This window comes from Gadus morhua, chromosome 10, assembly GCF_902167405.1.
Source record: "Gadus morhua chromosome 10, gadMor3.0, whole genome shotgun sequence".
Classification (NCBI taxonomy): domain Eukaryota; kingdom Metazoa; phylum Chordata; class Actinopteri; order Gadiformes; family Gadidae; genus Gadus; species Gadus morhua.
In genome coordinates this window covers 6,978,392-6,993,413 of record NC_044057.1, presented here as the reverse complement: position 1 = coordinate 6,993,413, position 15,022 = coordinate 6,978,392, and the positions used below count along the sequence as shown (strand labels likewise).

Here is a 15,022-nt window from a genome sequence, read left to right as displayed (position 1 = left end):
AGCTATCTTGTATTAATGTATACATTCTGTGTTTGTGATCGATTATTAGGCTATTCACCTTATTGATGTAGCCTATATAGTAAGTTGGATTTAAACTTAGTCTATTTCTGAGAAATGTAGTGCCAAAGGGGATTTGTGTTTGTTTCATGGGCACGTTGAGTCACTGTTGGGAAGACATTAAGTAATTCTTTCTTTCTTTATTTCAAGGATAGCCCCTTGAGATGTATCATCTCATTTTCGAGGGGGTCCTTACAATCCTTAAGGACAAGTGAATTGTTCTGTGACGTTTGGAAACCTCCACCAAAGCGAGCCGCTCCCACGAAACGAAAACTAAACGAAAAGCAATGCCTGAGCATAGATCTCATTCCTCTTCAATAACACGCATTTCTGGTACTTTCATTGACAGGCAAAGAGGTAAGATAAACAAATCTGTTCAAAATAAATAGGCCAACAATTAAGGTTCAGGCATAGACTGCCATACGTGATGTTCTTAAGAAGAAATAAGACATCAAAGTTCAACTGCAGCAATTGAACTTTTTTCTGTAGCACAGAAGTGATGACAAAGATACAATAAAAATAGTCAAAAACGTGATTTGCTTTTTGAAGTATTAATGTGTGACGAGTGTTTTTTATGATAATCTCATTTTAATAATCAGCCCTTTGTTATTTCTGTTTTCATGGCTAACTTCTTTTCTTTAAGGAAAATGAGCAATGAGGTGTCAACCGAGGTGAGTAAGTCCAAACTGTTTAATGGAATATCAAACTCAATTATATCTATGTTTAATTACCATCAAATGGACTCACAGCCTGGAAAGCTGATATACATCTTTCATTGTGGACATGACCCTATTCATCACGACAGGAAACATGTATTTCTTGATACCAAATATTAAAATCTTTTTCCAAAATCCTTTCTCCCTGCAAAAAAAAAAAATCTCTAGTCTGGAGTTAAGCCGCAGCCAGGAGACCTGATAGAGATCTTCCGTGGCTCCTACCAGCACTGGGCTGTTTATATTGGCGATGGATTGGTTGTCCATTTAGCACCGCCTTGTGAGTGATTCCACGGAACACACAGCCTTCACCAGAAGCGGACCCCAACACAATCTGTGCATAGCCAGGCTAATCAGCTTGGAATAAGATGAGCTTCAATAAGATAATATTACATTTGTATTGGATCCTTCACTAAGCGTTTTTCATGCACTATTGACTGTAGCGGAGAACCCAGGGGCTGGAGCCTACAGCATGATGTCCATCGTTTGCGATAGAGCCCGGGTGACATGGGCTGGGTTCTGGGATGTAGTGGGGACCGACGAGTGGAGGATCAACAACATCCTGGATGACCAGTGTGAGCCCCGGAGTGCCGACCTGGTGGTGCAGGAGGCCCGTCGCTTGGTGGGCACCGAGCTGCCCTACAGTGTCTTCACGAGCAACTGCGAGCACTTTGCTACCGACCTGCGCTACGGCAAGGCCCAGTCTCGACAGGTATGATGTAGAATCATCTCTCTCTCTCTCTCTCTCTCTCTCTCTCTCTACAGTATGAACCACAATTCATGGCAGATACTGTCAAGAAGGGTGTCTACGGATACAGAGATTCTTGTGAAGCCAGATCACTTCATGACCCATTAAGCTTTAGCTCTTAAAGGTCCCATGACATGCTATTTTATGTATTCTTTAATAAAGGTATTAGTGGGCAACTAACACAGTATTCAAAGACGTTCCCGAAATTCAGCCGTGGTGCAGAGTTACAGCCACTCCGAGCCAGTCGGAGTAACCCCTGACTGCAGCTCGCAGATCGAGGAGGAGCTAAATGTGGGCGGGCTTAAACGTTTAAGCCCGCCCACATTTAAGGAAAATTCCGCGCAGTATCATACGTTCTCCAGCTTTCGAGCGGAGGAGCTAGATGTGGGCGGGTCTAAATGTTTAACCCATGGTTTTATCCTCTCGGGCGCCATCTGGTGGCGGAGATCCGGCAGCACATTCTCAAACATCAATACAGCACAGCACAGCACAATGACTTACCGGTAATATGGAAAAGGGTTCATGCATTTGATAGACTTAGACATTCCTACTTTTAACTTGTCATTTCAATTGTCTTTTTTAGTATAGACACATATTATTTCGTACACTCGTACACAATTATATTAGCTAAGTCAAATAAACCAAAGACAGAAGCGGGAGAACGTATTTCCGTCTGGTCCATGATACTGCGCGGAATTTTCCTTAAATGTGGGCTGGCTTAAACGTTTAAGCCCGCCCACATTTAGCTCCTCCTCGATCTGCGGGCTGCAGCAATAGTATCTGTCGGCGTCCTGCAAGACGGAGGCGTAACTTGTAGTAGGAGGCGTAACTTGTACTAGGAGGCGTAACTTGTTCTTTTCTAAATCGCGGTAAACAAAAAGCGTTGTAAATCACGGTTCACACGAGATCTTCATTGAAGTCGGGTCTTCCGATATTCATGACGGTAAGTCAATTTAAGGCCTAATATTTTAGGTCCGAGTTGCGGTCATTTATGTACCCGCGCACCACTGACACACAGATCACTTCCGCGATTTAGAAAAGTACTAGACACGCCTCCGACTACAAGTTACGCCTCCGACTACATGTTACGCCTCTTAGTGCAAGTTACGCCTCCTCCGACTACATGTTACGCCTCCTACTACAAGTTACGCCTCCGTCTTGCAGGATGCAGACAGACCCACCTCGGCTGCAGTCAGGGGCACTTGGAGTATCGCACATTGAGCTTCCCCCAAATGCGCTGTTTCGGTGGGCGTGTCAAGGAGGAGGGTGGGGGTGTGGCCCTGAGCAGCTTGCAGCCACGGTACCATGCGCTCTGTTTACAGTGGATGTATCGCAATGGCGAGGCGCACACAGCCTTTAGCCGTGTTCTGTAAATATTCTAGAACACACGGGAGTCCTGGAGCTCTATATCTAAATATTATCATATAGCCTACACAGATATCTATATCATATAATATATATTATCACGGCCAAAAGCTGTGTGAGCCGATATTATGAATCTCAAACGACTGCGTTGGGTTCTCCGACGTTCCTGGTTCTTCAACGTCCACATCAATTGCCCCTTTCACACCGCCGCAAAATCTGAGCCGGTTCCGGGCCAGTTCGGAGCTAGGGCCAGTGTTTTGGTTTCACACCGCCAAAGAACCGGCTCCGGCCCCTAAAAACCGGTTCAACTCTGGCCCCACTTTTGAGCTGAGCTAGAACTAGAACCGCTTTTACGCCGGGGGCAGGGGGCGGAGTTATCCGTACCTTCATAAACACGAAGACCGGCATTTTTTAAAACACCGAAGTATACAATGGACGCAGGGGCGGATCTAGAAAAATATTCATGGGGTGGCAAGAGGGGGACGGGAGATTTTGAGGGGTGGCACACTCTGGCAGAAGTATATACACTACAGTATGCCGATTTAATTAATGCCATATCAATCAATATTTACTTGGAAAGCCCCCACATTTAGATATTTTGACTCAATAACATTATATTTAATTTATTGTGGGATGAGTAAAGCCTTACATTTAAACATAAAAGGTTTCAGACAAAATGTAATAAATTATTACTGAATAATTACAAAATCAACCTGCCTTACAACAAACACCTGCACTATTACAACCGCAGGGGCATGGGGCTAAAAATATATGCAAAGAGAGTATATGTACTTTAGTTAACAATAAGTTGGTATTGGTCCATGAGATATTCCTATCAGATGTCAATCATCAGTCCAACTTGAGTGCAAATATCACTTTATTCACCGATTCCAATAATTTACATACAATGCCACCCTCAAAGTGCGGTGACATAGAATAACTCCCAAAGTAGAGTGTATTACCTGCATGCTTGGAAGAGCCAAATGGGGATTCAGGGGAAGTGCTATCAAAGATTTCCCTCTTTCTTTTTTTATATCTTTAATTTCTAAGTATTTAAGACCTTTTGGGTTTACCTTATTATTTTTTTGGCTCTTCATGTGAAGCTTGTTTTATTATTAATTATTGATGACTTATATTGGTTTATAAAAGTTCAGACAGGTGTGCAACCAAGTAGATTAGAGATGGCCATTTGTAAATAATTTACAGAAGATGACTTGCATTTTGTTGTCCAAGTGTTACTTGGTTCAATGACAATAAAGTTTAATATAATCAAATCGAATGACTGTTGATACAAAAGGAGGCACATGAAGTTAACGGTCAGGAAAACCAGCTGAGTGTAGAAGGGTTTGTGTTTGTTAGCGCGGATTGCAATTCTTATTGCAGCCTGCAGAGTTATGCGAGAAACATACGGAGGGACGCGGTCGTTGAGCTCCGCCGCCCCTCATTGCATGAAAACTCAACTAGAATCGCCACCACCAATTTGATATCAACAGAACAAAAATAGTCGGAAAGCCTACAGAAACTATAGATAGTTAATGTGACAATCACATTATTAAAAATAAACTTGGAGCAATGATTTACTGAGGAACTATTTTTTTGGGAGAATGCTTTTGCAAGGAGTTCGCCGCCCCACCTGCCCATACGGCACGCGCCTGCTATGCAGCTATAAGGCATTCCAATCTTAACTTAAGTCTTTAACTATGATGTTTCTGTAACACACAGCCCTGCTCTTTTCTAATTATTATTTCTTCATAGATAGACGTTTGAAGTTTAAAATGATTGGATCTGCCCAGTGCCACTCTGGATATGCCATAACCAATCGCTATCGTTCGTTTGGAGGACTCTCGTGCCTTCCTTGTATTCAAAATCAGTGCCGGCGGGAGTCTCGGGGAGGGGGGGGGGGGGGGGCAGGCGGGATGGGGCAATATTTCCTGGTTGCATTCACTTGAAGTCTGACTTTTGAAACTCGCTTTTGTAAATGTCTTGTAAAAGCAAAAAAAAAGAAAAAAAGAAAAGAGTTTTGCGCTGGGGTGGCAAGGCTTTTTTTAGGGTGGCAGTTGCCACCCCATGCCACCCCAGTAGATCCGCCCCTGTAGGGCCAGTTCCAAACAGGTTCCAGCCTTATCCCACTTAAGAACCAGTTGGTTTCACACCGGCCAGAGCCAGCCATGGAGCCGGCGTGAGCAACGTCATGACGTCACTGCAAACGTCTCCGCTAGTGAGCTTGGACAGAAGCATACGGCCGACATCTTTCTTTATTCTGGGTGGAAATAGTAACATAGTCACGCCATTAAATGCGTTTATGGAAAGATTTTTTAGCGAGAAATGTGCATTTTACTTTCATAATGTTCGCTCGGTGAATGTGAAGGATGTTTGGGTTGATACTTATGACGAAGAGGGAACGCTCCGTTCACTTGCATGGACCTGGACTCATCTAGCTGCGTTGGCGCGTTGACGCGTTGAAGGTTGAACCACCACACAATGATCAAGCGTCAGGTTAGGCGCGCAGAAGAACCCTCGCGCCAGTTTCAAACACAACAACAACAATTTCGTCTTCAATTCAATCCGTGTATGGTTCGTTCTTTGAATATTCCGATTTAAAACAAAATCAGAAAAAAACAAAAAGAACCATACACGGATTCACGTCCTGGGGTAAACCGGTCACAAGGGAGCAGGGATCCCCTGATGCATTCTGCTACTCGATCTGAACACAGGAAACTCACCTTTAGATAAACATTATTGGATTAGAGATCATTGACCATTATAATTTGGGGAGACGTAGTGGTGACTCCTCAACTGGATCATTTTACCTTTGTCCGCCCCAAGGGGGTCAGAGAAAAGGCACACCCACCAAATAGCAGTTATAGAAACTGAAAGTGTAACTATAACTTTCCTATGATGGCATTTCCCCGTGGTTCTCCTCTGTGCTCCAGCCTGGGACTCACCGTAAAAGGAGCAGCAGCTCCAGAGGCCCACCCACTCGTTCACCTCGCAACTTGGCAGCCGTAACGGCAGCACACTGCAGCTGTACTGGGGGAGAGTGGTACCGTGTTTACTCAATGTTTCTCCACACTTATTAGATTTGTATAGCGTATAGTTAATAATTACCTATTATCCAATAGTAGATTACTCCCATACAATCTATTTAAAGGGAGGCTGGCCCAGTGTTTTTCTTACTGCAGACTTCCCCATGAAACAACCATAATATGATGATATGTTACTCCTGCACAAGTATTGGAAACAAGTTTCCTATGAAAACTTTTATCTTACTAATGGTCTACTAGAGTCATTCAACTGTAAGACTTGTGGTAAAATTTGACAAGTTTGTTCTTTCTTACACTTAAAAGAAAAACGTTGTTTATATCAATAAAGATTGATGTGAAAATTGTGTGATGCATCTTCTTTCGGAAATACATGTATCTAGCAGCTATCTTGTATTAATGTATACATTCTGTGTTTGTGATCGATTATTAGGCTATTCACCTTATTGATGTAGCCTATATAGTAAGTTGGATTTAAACTTAGTCTATTTCTGAGAAAAGTAGTGCCAATGGTGATTTGTGTTTGTTTCATGGGCACGTTGAGTCACTGTTGGGAAGACAATAAGATGAATTGTTCTGTGACGTTCGGAAACCTCCACCTCCTCCAAAGCGAGCCGCTCCCACGAAACGAAAAGGAATGCCTTCCTGCGCATATATATCTCATTCCTCTTCAGTATCACGCATTTCTGGTAGGCTACTTTCACTGACAGGCAAAGAGGTAAGATAAACAAATCTTTTCAAAAATAAATAGGCCAACAATTAAGGTTCAGACATAGGCTGCCATACGTGATGTTCTTAAGAAGAAATAAGACATCAAAGTTGTTACATTTGAAGTTTTTTCTGTAGCACAGAAGTGATGACAAACATACAATAAGAATAGTCTAAAACGTGATTTGCTATTTGAAGTATTAATGTGTGATGAGATCTCATTTTAATATTCAACCCTTTGTTATTTCTGTTTTTATGGCCAACTTATTTTCTTTAAGGAAAATGGGCAATGAGGTGTCAACCGCGGTGAGTAAGTCCAAACTGTTCAATGTAATGTCAAACTCAATTATATCTATGTTTAATTACCATCAAATGTACCCACAGCCTGGAAAGCTGATATACATCTTTCATTGTGGACACGACCCTATTCATCACGACAGAAAACATGTATTTCTTGATACTAAATATTAAAAACTTTTTCCATAATCCTTTCTCCCTGCAAAAAAAAAAAAATCTAGTCTGGAGTTAAGCCGCAGCCAGGAGACCTGATAGAGATCTTCCGTGGCTCCTACCAGCACTGGGCTGTTTATATTGGCGATGGATTTGTTGTCCATTTGGCACCGCCTTGTGAGTGACTCCACGGAACACACAGCCTTCACCAGAAGCGGACCCCAACACAATCTGTGCATAGCCAGGCAAATCAGCTTGGAATAAGATGAGCTTCAATAAGATAATATTACATTTGTATTGGATCCTTCACTAAGCGCTTTTCGTGCTCTATTGACTGTAGCGGAGAACCCAGGGGCTGGAGCCTACAGCATGATGTCCATCGTTTGCGATAGAGCCCTGGTGGCGCGGGCTGGGTTCTGGGAAGTAGTGGGGACCGACGAGTGGAGGATCAACAACATCCTGGATGACCAGTGTGAGCCCCGGCGTGCCGACCTGGTGGTGCAGGAGGCCCGTCGCTTGGTGGGCGCCGAGCTGCCCTACAGTGTCTTCCAGAGCAACTGCGAGCACTTTGCTACCGAACTGCGCTACGGCAAGGCCCAGTCTCGACAGGTATGATGTATGGAGTTAGAATCATGTCAAACCCCCCCCCCCCCCCCACACACACACACACACACACACACACACACACACACACACACACACACACACACACACACACACACACACACACACACACACACACACACACACACACACACACACAAAAAACGATAGTTATGTTATTATAACTCTAGTTCTATGATTGTAGGCGTAGCCGTCTAGGATTCGCCTTATGGGCTTGTCCCGGGCGCGCTGAAAATGTCAAACTATGCCCCAATCAGCGTGGGCACCGCCCACATTTCCCACGGTATCGTGTCTATATTACGCGGTGTATACCGTCGCTCATCCTCCACGCTTTTCTTTCAGCATTTGGAGGGTACAGCAGGTGGGAAACTAGACGGCTACGCCTACAATCATATAACTAGAGTTATAATAACATAACTATCGTTCTATTTCATGTAGGCTACGCCGTCTAGCGGAGCCTGATCAACGTACTGCTGGACTCCAGTCAAAACGACTTAAGTCACCAGAGCACATTAAAGACTCAAAAAGCCAAGGAAGTGTAAAACACAACAGCTTAATAAAAAACGAATTCCTCCTAGATCAAGCAAGGCAATGATCAAGAGAGAGAAAAAAGTGAGTCTATAAAGACTCCGGCTCTAATCCGTGCTTCATGGAACCCATGAAAAGGAAAAGAAAATCCAGAGCAACACGGTTTCCATTAGGTCCGCTACCACCGGGGGCGGAGCTACGGAATCCGGCTCTCCAATAAGGGGTCTCTCTCGGCCGTTTCTTATTTGAAAGAAACGGCGGGAGTAACATACTGGCAAACAAAACCACCTGACAATTGGCGGGCCAATAGAAAAAAAACCCTAGCCTGTTTTTCATTTGAAAAATGGTGGGAGAGTAAGACTGGTAGTCAAGTCCAACTCGCCAGCCGGCAAGAGGAAATACAACCACGCCGCTTTAAAGAACATGTCTATATTCTTAAGCCGTAAAAGGGGTCCCGGACTTCAGCACAGAGTTGCCGAGTGAACCCCTGGACATGTCTTACATGTTAAAACGGACAAAGGGGCCGGGGGAAGACCATGACGCAGCCGCGCAGATGTCTTCCACCGAAACGCCCTTGAGTAGAGCCGTTGAAGCGGCCACGCTCCGTGTGGAGTGAGCTTTAACGCCCAACGGTGGCGCCAAGCCCTGCCGAGAGTAGGCTAAGCAAACACCCTCACATATCCAGCGAGAAAACCGCTGCTTTGAGAGAGCGCGGCCCCTGCTAGCGTCGCTATAACACACAAACAACTGTTGTATGGGGCGGAACGCGGCCGAGCGAATCACGTACATTGCCAATGCCCGAACCGGGCACAGGAGATGCAACTCCGCCTCACTAGAATGAGGCGGGGGGTGAAAAGCCTTTAGCACAATATCCCTCGACCGAAAATAACTATTAATGTTCTTCGGGTGGAACGCAGGATTAGGTCTGAGCAACGCGAAGGAGCTGTCCTCGTTTAGCAACAAGCAACTCGGGCTGACAGACACAGCGGTTAGCTCACCGGCCCGCTTGGCAGAAACCAAGGCCCAACCCGTCTAGCCCCACGCAAGAATCTCTTGACCAGTTGATGGCTGATGATCGGTCCACCATCACAGCCTGCATGGCCAGCCGAAACGGCTGTCGCATAGACCTTGATAGTGGAGAAGGCCAAACCTTTCTCCAATAAGTTTTGCAGAAACGAAAGCACGCTTCCCACTTCGCATTGAGATGGGACAGTGTGGTTCCTATCACACCAATTAGAGAAGGCGCACCACTTCGCCACATAGAGGGAAGAAGTAGAAGGCACACGAGCACTCTGAATAGTGTTGATAACCGTCTCAGGCAAACCTTTGCCCTGCAGGATCAACCTCTCAGGAGCCAAACCAACAGCCGTCCCGAGACATCGGGCGGGTGGTGCACCGTCCCGTGGGCCTGTGAAAGCGCATCCGGCCTAAACGGTAACGGCCACGGCGCCGACCGCGAGAGCGCGGCCAGCTCTGGAAACCACAGAGCTGATCGGTTCTCCGGGGCCACTAATATCAGGGACAGTCTCTCCTGTCTGACCCGTTCCAGAAGAGGAAGGATCAGCTGGAGCGGGGGAAACGCATACAAGAGAGCCCGCGGCCAAGGTGTGTGTGCCAACGCATCTACCCCGAACGGGGGGAGATCCCGAGGGCTGAGGGAGAACCACCACCTGCAGTGCGTGTTCTCCCTGGACGCGAAGAGGTCTACCTGCGCCGTCCCGAACCTCTGCCAGATCAGTCTGACAGTGTCGGGATGTAACCGCCACTCGTCTCGGCGGGGACCGCCTCGAGACATGAGGTCCGCCCCAAAGTTCTGGGCGCCCGCGATATGCAGGGCTCTCAGACTGAGGAGATACTGATGAGCCCAAAGCCAGAGCTCGACCGCCTTTCGGTGGAGAGCAGGGGAGCGGACTCCCCCCTGTCTGTTGATGTACGCCGACACGCTGTCTGTCCTGATCAGAACGTGGCGGCCGCGCACCAGGTGAATGACATGCAACAGCACTTTCCTCACAGCGTCGAGCTCCAACACATTTATGTGTGCTGCAGGGGGCGTTCGCCACTCGTCTCCGACCGAGTGAGAGAGGCACGTTCCTCCCCAACCCGTCAACGAGGCGTCCGTGAAGACCACTACGTAGGACGCCACCCTGCCCAGGGGAACCCCCCTGAGAAGGGCGGAGGGTCTTTTCCAATATTCCAGGTCTGGCGACACCGAACGGGGAACGAGGAGCACCCTGAGCTTGTGTCGCCTGGGGTCCAACCGTTGGCGAGCAAAACACCGCTGGAGTCTGCGCATAAAAGGCAGACCCAGGGGGACCACGGGGTGGGCAGCTGCCATCAGCCCTAACAGGCGCATGGTGGACAGTGCGGTCACGTTTCTGCGAACGCGAAAACGGGAGAGCGCCGACAGGATGGCATCTCGCCGAGGAGGCGAAAGCATCGCAGTCATGGTGGCTGAGTCTAGGCAAAGCCCTGAGTAGACTGTCTGCCGGCTGGGGAGCGGGGAGCTCTTCTCCCAGTTGATGGCAAATCCCAGGAAGGAGAGATGGTTTATCACCAACATGGTGTCCCTTCTCGCGGTCTCCTCTGAGTTGCTCAGAATAAGCAGGTCGTCTAGGTAGAAGAGAAACCTCTTTCCCTGACGCCTGAGCGGTTCCAACGCCGTCTCCACACACTTTGAGAAGGTGCGCGGAGCCAGGGAGTAGCCGAACGGCAGACACTGGTACTCGTACGCCATCCCCATAAAGGCAAAGCGGAGAAACTTCCTGTGCGCCTGCCGAACAGGGACGTGGAAGTAAGCATCCTTTTGATCCAGGGATGTGAACCAATCGCCCTCTCTCACACACCGGAACAACGCTCCGACAGTGAGCATTCTGAACTTCCTCGTGGCAACGAATCTGTTGAACACGCGAAGATCCAGAATAGGTCTCTTTTCCCCTGACTTCTTGGAAACCAGGAAGTAGCGGGAATAAAACCCTAGGTGAGACTCGTGGGGGGGGAACGACAGTGATGGCCCCCTTCACCAAGAGACGGGCCACCTCTGCTGCCAGAGCCGTGCTCGCAGCCGGGTCCCGTAGCGTGGTCTCCACCAACCCCATAAAGGGTGGGGGACGACGCTTGAACTGTATGGGATGGCCCCATCTCAACGTGTTGTCCAACCACGATGGTAGAACGCGACGCCGACAATCTGTCTCTGGAGGCGGTCGGGGGGCAGCGGCTTTTCGTTAGGGCGCCATCTGGCGCCCGGACAGAGAAGCGCTGCCAGGGGAGGCTCCAGGCGAGGGATCCCCCTCCCCTGAGTATCGGCCCACCCCTCCACGTTGGTGAAATCCGTGAAGGATTTTCACCGGGGCCTTCAGGGTCGAAGGGTCCCCACCGGCAGCAGTGAACAGGTGCTGCACAGGCGGGAACAGGGGGCACTGGGTAGCCCGCCGGGAAGAAGATAGGGTGCGAAAGCACTCGCCCTGCATATCATCAGATACGGGGACGAGAGGCATGGGAATCCCCTTGATGGCCGCCGCCTCACCCATGATCCCCAGAAGAGATCGGCCATCCGGCGCGGTTTCCCACGTTGGACGACGGTGGCGGTTGTAACCCGGGAGCGGGAAAAACCGGACGCCGAGTCACCGAAGACGTCGTCCATGGAGGCGTCGGCGTCGGTGTCGATGATGCCATCGTCCAGTCGATGGCATCAGCGAGGTCCACCGCAGGAGAAAAGAAGAGATGCCTGGAGAGGATCCCCTCTTCAGGCAGCTCCCGGCAGGCGACACAGGAGACGGGGGCCGCCATAGCAGCCGCGGCGTGGTCGGCGCCGAGGCACCGAAAGCACGCCAAGTGCCCGTCACCTGGTGCCAGGGAGGCGGGACAGCAGGCGCATAGGGGTCCTGAAAAGGACCTAGCTCCAGGAGCGCTCTCAGGTGGCCCTGAAGAGGGCCGTTTGTCCAAGGCCTCGCCCGAGCCGCTGCCAACGGCTTGGGAGAACCGTTTTGTCTAAGTCATCTTAATGTATTCTCGATTTTCCGCTGATAAGCACAAGTGCTGAAAGAAAAGGGAGGATGAGCGACGGTATACACCGCGTAATATAGACACGATACCGTGGGAAATGTGGCCGGTGCCCACGCTGATTGGTGCATAGTTTGAAATTTTCAAGCCCATAAGGCGAAGCCTAGACGGCGTAGCCTACATGAAATAGAACGTGTTTTACTCACGCACAACGATTCACACACACACAAAACGTGTTTTACTCACGCACAACGATTCACACACACACTCAGTGTGGTTTGCAAATACAAAACATCATTCACAAACTAGTGCATTTTGCTTCAGAAACAAATACAGTATGTTTTACACATACAAAGAAACATATTTCTTCAATTAAAAAAAAATATCCTCCAAATACAAACTAAAATCTTTCAAGTACAAAAAACAATTCTACAAGTACGGAAATTTGAAAGTTACGCGTGGATCTGAAGGCATTTGCGCGTGGAACAGCAACGCGGAAAATTAGTGCCAAAAGTCACGTGACTTTTATTCACTTTTATTGTGACTTTTATTCACACTACACAACAGCAGCTGTTGAGTCAGTTTCAGTTTGAGCTTTTTTTCTCCCCAAAATCTTTATTTGCAACACATTCTCAGAGCGCGTCGATTTTTGACGAATATTCAGTGACTTTGGCTTCAGCTTCTGACGCAAAAGGGTACCCTTGTGCTTCTTTTTTCGACGCATGGGGTATTCCAACTCGTTACAATGTAGTCCTAATCCCTCCATGGCAATATATGAAGCTATGAGCATTCATCCCATTGGCTAACGGAAGACCCTATGGCTGCACATTAACGGCGAAATCTGTGACATTACTCAACACAACTACACCAACGTGTCCTTGTTAATTACACAACATGTATGGGTTAAGGCTATGGACATCAGTTGTCCTGTTTTGTGCTTTGATTGAGAGAAACAATCATTTTTTTGATCAGTGTTGGGTAGCTGAGGTCGTTGCTACGTTGACCACGTCCATCCGCTTTTTTTGACAAGTGAGAGAGCAACCCTATCTCATCAAAATTATGTTCCCAGATAACTATTCGGCATTCTCAAATACGTTTTTCGGAAAAACATATTTTGTCCGTGATTACGTTTTATTGAACATATCGCAAATGCGAATTCGTTCTCAGCCTATTTTTTGCCATTTATTTACCGTGTTACTATGGCGATCGTCCTGGCGGCCTTAAGCTGACTCAACAGCGCCTTCTGCTGTTGTGTAGTGTGAATCACAGGACATTTGTTTGTCACGTGACTTTTGGCACAATTTTTCCGCCTTGCTGATCCACGCGCAAATGCCTTCAGATCCACGCGCAACTTTCAGATTTCCGTACTTGTAGTTTTTTGTACTTGAAAGATTTTAGTTTGTGCTTGGAGGATATTCTTTTGTATTTGAAGAAATAGGTTTCTTTGTATGTGTAAAACATACTGTATTTGTTTCTGAAGCAAAATGCATTAGTTTGTGAATGATGTTTTGTATTTGCAAACCACACTGAGTTTGTGAGTGAATCGTTGTGCGTGAGTAAAGCACGTTTTGTGTGTGTGTGTGAATCGTTGTGCGTGAGTAAAACACGTTTTGTGTGTGTGTTTTTTTTGGCATGATTCTAACTCCATAATGATGTAGCATCATGTCTTTGCCCCAAGCCTTGCAGAATGGCACTGCTTTTGCATTTGTGTTTTATACATATATTTTATCATTAAGTGGTTGCGGGGATAACTTTGGAGACAGAACCCACACATGAGAGTATGAAACACAATTCATGGCATATAGTATAATTGCCATTGTTTGCATGGTATCCTACATTTCCCTACTGGGATCCAAACAATAGGGATTATCCTATTTTTTGTAAGTGACATGTCACATCAAACTATTTTAAACCAATCATAAAGAGCAATAATAAATGTATGTCAGGGTTATTCCTGACAGATATTAGATTGAAGACTTATGCTTATTCAAAGTCCAATTCATGGAAATGCAAATTCTGTTTCAGATACAGATTCATGTGAATCCAGTTCACTTCATGACACATTAAGCTATTACTCATAACCTAATAAATAACAGCTATTATGGCCAAATAACGGCTATTTATCTGTTTCGTGGAGATTTGTTTAGATTTCATCTTAAATAAGTGGTTCTAGGTTTGGGTTTTCCTTCGACGTAGTGTTATGCTGGTGTGTGATGGTTGTCTTTGTTAACCACTAAAGTCCCTGCGCTCTCCTTGTCCCCGAACCTCCCACCACAGGTGCACCAGGCAGTCGGGGCTGCCGCAGTATCAGTCGGGGCCTTAGTCGTTTTGGGTGTTGTGGTCAAGACCTTTTTGGAAGCGGGAGAAGAGAGGAAGAGAACACGGCGTTATTGACATCTGTTGATCTGGAGGTGCTTGATTACCACCAGCAAATCATGATTGAACCATTTTCCAACTTTTAACTTTTACTAACAGGCTTACTTACTTTTTACTAGCAGCACAACTTAGAAGGTGTTTTCGTTCTGTGTTCTGCAGAAGCCTATTGATCTCTTCCAATAATGAAGATGCAATATCTATAAGACAAGAGTAAGATGGATTTCAACAGATAAAGTAACCTAATGAAGGACCTGGGTTTTATTTGTTATTATTGTTCATCTGAAAAAAATTAAAACCGGCTGCCAAATGATACCATCCCTTCACTTAAAGGGTAATTCCGGTGTAAAATGGATTTGGGATATGTTTTTTTTGATAACGAGTTGAAACGTTCGTTTTGGAGCACAAAAACCGCA

General features: G+C 46.7%; 1 protein-coding gene across 1 annotated transcript; it reads left to right on the top strand.

The window, feature by feature from the left end:
* Positions 1-704: 704 nt before the first annotated feature.
* Positions 705-15,022, top strand: LOC115552724 (uncharacterized). The gene is made up of 7 exons (XM_030369031.1): positions 705-728; positions 942-1,050; positions 1,214-1,487; positions 6,911-6,938; positions 7,151-7,259; positions 7,423-7,691; positions 14,511-15,022. Exons 1-7 carry the CDS (start codon positions 705-707, stop codon positions 14,625-14,627), a joined length of 930 nt encoding a protein of 309 aa, XP_030224891.1. The 3' UTR covers positions 14,628-15,022.

Coding starts and splice junctions, on each gene's coding strand:
- LOC115552724 (XM_030369031.1), top strand. CDS start 705: ATGAGCAATGAGGTGTCAACCGAG. Junction 729..941: donor GCAATGAGGTGTCAACCGAG/GTGAGTAAGTCC, acceptor AAAAATCTCTAG/TCTGGAGTTAAGCCGCAGCC. Junction 7,260..7,422: donor TGTCCATTTGGCACCGCCTT/GTGAGTGACTCC, acceptor TATTGACTGTAG/CGGAGAACCCAGGGGCTGGA.